This window comes from Octopus bimaculoides, chromosome 14 (genome assembly GCF_001194135.2).
Source record: "Octopus bimaculoides isolate UCB-OBI-ISO-001 chromosome 14, ASM119413v2, whole genome shotgun sequence".
Classification (NCBI taxonomy): Eukaryota; Metazoa; Mollusca; class Cephalopoda; order Octopoda; family Octopodidae; genus Octopus; species Octopus bimaculoides.
This window is the reverse complement of record NC_068994.1, coordinates 1,091,748-1,097,670: the sequence shown is the minus strand read 5'-3', so window position 1 is coordinate 1,097,670 and position 5,923 is coordinate 1,091,748. Positions and strand designations below refer to the sequence as shown.

At 36.0% G+C, this 5,923-nt stretch overlaps 1 protein-coding gene across 1 annotated transcript in view; it reads left to right on the top strand.

Moving 5' to 3' along the window:
• LOC106872614 (protocadherin beta-15) overlaps positions 1-5,923 on the top strand; it is a 53,739-nt gene that overhangs the window by 40,149 nt on the left and 7,667 nt on the right. Inside the window, exons 2-3 of the mRNA XM_014919656.2 lie at positions 1,987-4,423; positions 5,645-5,897. Of these exons, the coding sequence (XP_014775142.1) occupies positions 2,045-4,423; positions 5,645-5,897 (2,632 nt within the window). The 5' untranslated portion in view covers positions 1,987-2,044. The remainder of the gene's footprint in view (positions 1-1,986; positions 4,424-5,644; positions 5,898-5,923) is intronic.

Here is a 5,923-nt window from a genome sequence, read left to right as displayed (position 1 = left end):
AGTAAAGTAACATTCAGGTAGAATCTTATGCAAAAGACTGTGCAAAGCTCATCCACAGTTACTGGCTACCTGATGTCATCATACAGTAGAAATGCTCCTGCTACTTGAAGCACATCAGGGAATTCCATAATGTTTAGAGAGAGAGAGAGAGAGAGACCAGCCATCTAAATTAACAGTTGTGTAGTTGATAAAGGGATTAAGGATACAAAGACCAGGAAGACGGCGGGACAATCAAGATTAGTTACCAGAATGCTGAAAATATCTGGCAGGGTGGGCCATGCTTTAGATACTTGCCCAAAGGAGTCACAGCCAATGGTTGATGTAACAACTGCAAGAGCAAAAGAAATTCTTTACAGAGAAGGAAGTACAGAGGCATCAAATTGATGGACCAGGTTATGAAAGCTATCAAAAGATTGATAACATTATTTATTGATTAGGAATAGAATTATTTGGGTTTGTACAATGAATGTGTGTGTGTGTACAGATACAAACAAATAATATACATCGAATAACACTGTGAAGATAATGAAAAAGTTTGATGGAGCTTCAGCTATGATAGGTTGGTATTAAGATGAAGCGTCCATTTTCTGGCCTCTATTAAACTTTTGTTAAACTGAATAAATGCACTTAATTTTAACCATTAACAACCCCAGAACGTTCTACTACTTTGCTTTACCTAATAATTAAGTTAGGTTTAGCTACAGCTTCTATTGCATTCATTATATATCTGAAGAACTACTTGAGAAATTTGTCAATATCTTCAGCACGATTGATAGTTGTTAGTGTAAACATCTGAAGAGCAAATCCAGTTTATGCACCAAGTAACAAAGTGATTAGGAATCTAAGCTCAAATAGGTTCCACTAAATACACCAGCAGGCAATCACTCTTAAATTTATTCCATATTTTCCACAGAGGTGAATTAGCCAAATCATTAGAGCCCTGCACAAAAATGTAAGCAGCACTATTTACTTACGGTTCTTTATGTTATGAGTTCAAATCCCACTGATGTTGACTTTAGCTTCTTTCCTTGCAGAGTTGATAAAATAAAGTATCAGCCAAATAATGGTTTCAACTTTTATCACAAGGCCAGCAATTTCAGGAGATAGAGTAAGTCAATTATACTGTCCCCAGTATGCAACTGGTACTTATCTCATCGACTCCAAAAGAATAAAAGGCAAAGTCGACCACGGTGGAATTTGAACTCAGAACGTAAAGACAGTCGAAAGACTTTGCAGCATTTTGTCCGGGGTACCAGCTGACCCCATTAGAACTGGAACAAACAGTGCAAGGCGTTAATGCTTTACAAATTCTGGAAGGTTGTTATATGCTAATCAGTATAACTGCATGAGTAAAAATGTGTATAAGTATGCTATATAAATATGTGTGTATGCATAGCTATATATATATATATATATATATGTGTGTATGTCTTTCGCTGATGTATATCAAGGTAAAGATGTAAATATTACCAACAAAGACAATAAAATGGGTCTTTGATATGAAACATAATTAAAATAAAAAGAAAGGAAAAAAAAAAAATCATTTGTCCCCATTTGTCCATCTTCCTGCCCACAACACCGGAAATACATGTCAAATACATTATTTCTATCAAACCCTTTTGCTGGTGTAGTTTGGCCTCTGTTAGCCCTGACTCATTATATCTAAGGTCAAAGACATTCTAACTGTGACCATCCCATCAGTTTCTTCTGTGTCTGTATTATAATTATCTAATGTTTCATTTCATTTTTAAGGTGGTAGGGTCTGTTTCGAAGGGGACTCAGTGGCTATTTCTAGTGACCCTTTAGTCTTAATTCTGACATTTGGAAAATAATGATAAAACAGACAAAAATACCACCATAATTCCATTCCATGCAACAGACATATAATATGAGGAATATTTTTTGTTTAGTAAATAACTGTAAAGAATTGATGCCATATTCCATTCCTGGATCATGTCAATAAAGTAATGTTTTGTTCTCTTTCAGAAAGGTTTCCTAGATTCCAAGAGTGCATGGCTTCAATAAAAGAACTTTGCCAAGAACTATGTTGGTTTCTATATATATACTGATATCATATATATACTGTTTATTCCATGTATGCCTGTGTGTGGATATTATTTATTACGTGGAAGAAGAGAAACATTCAGGAAGTTTCATTGGAGATATTGCAACAGATTCGCACATGTTCGATGAAATGACATCAGAAAATACAGATCTAAGTTTTAGTGAACTGAAGCGGAAAATATCAATGAAGAGTCAATTATTTAATGTGACCAAGAATGGTAAACTGTACACAGCCCAGGTTCTGGATGCTGAATCCCTTTGTACGGACTATACAGAATGTTTTAGAATTATTAAAGTTGCCATCCGCAAAGCCAAAACCTTTATGAAGATCCTCAAAGTGAAAGTGATTATAGAGGATATCAATGACAATCGACCAGAGTTTCCTGATAAAGAGATCTCACTTCAATTTTCTGAAGGTGATGCTGTAGGAATGACAAAATCTATTCCGAATGCCATCGACAAAGATGTCAGCCTCCTCAATTCTCAAATTACTTACAAATTAAGAAATGAGATTAGGAATGAAAATATATTTTCTCTGTTTGTGTCTCGAAGAGCTGATGGAATCTCTACTCTTGGAATAGTCTTAGAGAAAAGACTTGACCGAGAAGCAAAAGATAATTATAGAATTCAAATTGTTGCAACTGACAAAGGCTCCAAACCAAAGCAAAGTATTTTGAATGTTAGAATTTCTGTAAAAGATGAAAATGACAACAGACCAATTTTTTCCCCAAACATATACAATATTACAATAAAACACACTCACAAATTAAAAACACCTGTGATTATTTTGTCTGCTGTTGATTTGGACATAAATAATAATGCTAGAGTTACTTATCACTTCAGTCCCAAAACATCAGACATTGCCAAAAACTACTTTTTATTAAATTCAAGAACTGGAGAGGTTGTTTTAATACAGAGTCCAAAATTAAATGATAAATTGCCTTATAAATTATATATTGAAGCCAAAGATGGAGGTAGTCCTCCACTTACTTCTATAGCTACAGTTCTAGTGAATGTTATCAATCAACACAATAATCCTCCATCTATTGATATTGATTATGTTTCTGCAATCAATGACAACACAGCTACCATTTCTGAAGACATCAAAGTCGGTAGTTTCATTGCTTATGTGATGGTCACTGACAACGATGTGGGACAAAATGGAGAGGTCAGCTGTGATATCAAAGACAATAAATTTAAACTACAATCCATGGGGCCAAAAGAATTTAAAGTTGTTATGAAAAGTCAAGTTGACAGGGAAATCCGAGACAACTTCAATGTAACCATCATTTGTCACGATAAAGGTTTTCCCTCCCTTAAAGCAGAAAAAACCTTCTCTATCCATGTTACGGACATCAACGATGTACGACCACAGTTTACCAAAGAAACTTTCCAGTTTCTCACATATGAAAACGAGGAGGGAAATTTCCCAATCGGTTTCGTCAATGCTACAGACCCAGATCTAGGCCCAGGTGGTCTCTTAACTTACACACTTATTCCTAACAACAATAATTTTAACTTACCGTTCCACATCACTGACTATGGTTTTATTTCAACATCTGAAACGTTAGACAGAGAACAACAAAATATTTACAAATTTCAAGTTTTGGTTAAAGATAATGGGAAAATTGCTTTAAATAACACAGCCAATGTTGTTGTGGAAGTTTTAGATGAAAATGACAATGCTCCATATTTTACATTTCCTAGTGTCGACCCATTTAATCTTGATGTCCACTACCATCCCCAGAGTAAGAGTGACATCACTGTACTAAGGGCCTCTGACAGAGACAGCGGCAATAATGCCTTTCTTAAGTATGAAATACTAAGTGGCAATAATAAACTCTTGTTTACAGTCAATCACTACACAGGGTTGTTAGCTTTCTCACGGCCAGTTTACCAGAATGATGTAGGAACTTATAATTTAGTGTTTGCTATCAAAGACAGTGGCAGTCCGGTTTTGTCTGCTACCACAACTATCTCGCTAACTCTGACTGTTAGTAACAGCACATCAACTATGTTTGTATCGGTCCCTTTACAATCAGATAACATGATAAATCTTACCTGGGTTATAATTATAGTCGTGGCAGCTGTGGTGGTGTCTGTAGCGGTTGTCATTGCAATTACTTTGTGCATAATAAGGTTTAATAATAATAGAAATGTATTAATGAGACAAGGGGAGGCACAGCCCTACCAATCAAGGACAGAAATGAGACAATTAATTTACCAAACAAATAGCAATCCTATTCTTATGGCGAGGAACACACAACAACTTCTAAACAGAAATTCACTATCTCTTGAATCAACAAACCAGTTTTATCCAGAAATTAAATCCCTCACAGACTGGAAGAATTCAGCTTTGGTAAGATAACTTCTTCATATTTAATCAACTAAAATTAATTTCTGGCTAATTTCAATTCATAATTACAAAAGTCAATTCTACTTCATTTTTCTCTTTCATCTTCCTTTTCACTTCTCTCTCTCTCTCCCTCTCTCTCTCTCTCTCTCTGTCTCCATTTCCCTCTCTTCTCTCTCCTCCTCAATCTTCTTCTCTGTCTCTTCTCTCTTTCTTTTTCCCTCTCTATCTCTTACACTCTCTCCTTCCTTTTACTCTTTACCCTCCTTTCTCTTATTCTTCCCTCTGTCTTCCCTCTTCTTTCTTCTCTCTCTTTCTCTCTCTGTCTCTGTGTGCTTCAATACATGTGTATGTACATGGGTATGTACATGGGTATGTATAGATGCCTAGTTAATTATTATTGTGTGTGCATGAGTGTGTGTGTGTGTGTATGCATGGATATTGATGTTCCTCAATGTCTGTGTTTATCAATGCGTATGTCTGTGTGAGTGGAAGAATGATTGCAAATGAGAGGTGGTTGTAGGAGGAGAATGGCTGGATTAATAAACATAAACAACAAACCCCCACACACACACATAGTCCAATCCAATGATAGAAACTTCCAATGGTCAAGCAACTGGATTGGCTTGTATAAAACTACTGCACTTTACATTGAGTGCACCTTCTCCAGATTGTTACATAAAAACACATGTAGCATTCACTTGTTTTACATCTGTTTTTCTATGCCAGCATGGGTTAGACAAATGTATCAATGTGGCTTTGTTTTACAGTCAAATGTCATCCATATTGTTAGCCCCCCACCTTATTTGTTTTTCAAGTATGGTGTTGGTGCCACATAAAAAAGCACTGATGTTGGTGCTATGTAAAAGGCACTGGGGTCAGAGTCCATAAAAAGCACCCATATATATATATATATATATATATATATAGTTTATTGAGCCTGTATTTTCTATATTTTTATCTTGTGATACAAGTTTCATTCTCCAGTGATCTTTAGGTGAGAACATCATCACCTGATGATTGCAGTAACATGAAACAAGAGTCACAAAAAAAGTTTGGTTTCAATACACCATATATTCCAACACATATTGATCACCTCTCTCTCACTCTTTAACACTCCAGCACTCATATACACACACACACAGATATACGTATATATTTATGCACAAACAGACACACATATATATATGTATATAATATACACACACTTATTATCATCTACTTCAGTTATACAACCGGCCGATAACTGTGACATCATATGGTGAACCAACAGAACAGAATGCAATGACTGTTGCCAGTTATCTCAGTGACACATTATCAACACGAGGAGGCGGCGGAGGAGGAGGTGGAGGAGGAGGGGAATGTGAACTGACATGGAAGGAGAGTCAGTATGAATCAACACGAGGAGGAGGAGGCGGTGGAGTAGGAGGAGGAGAGAATGAACTGGCATGGAAGGAGAGTCAGTATGAAGAGATTCCAGGTTGGTTAAATTTTTTTATTTCATTA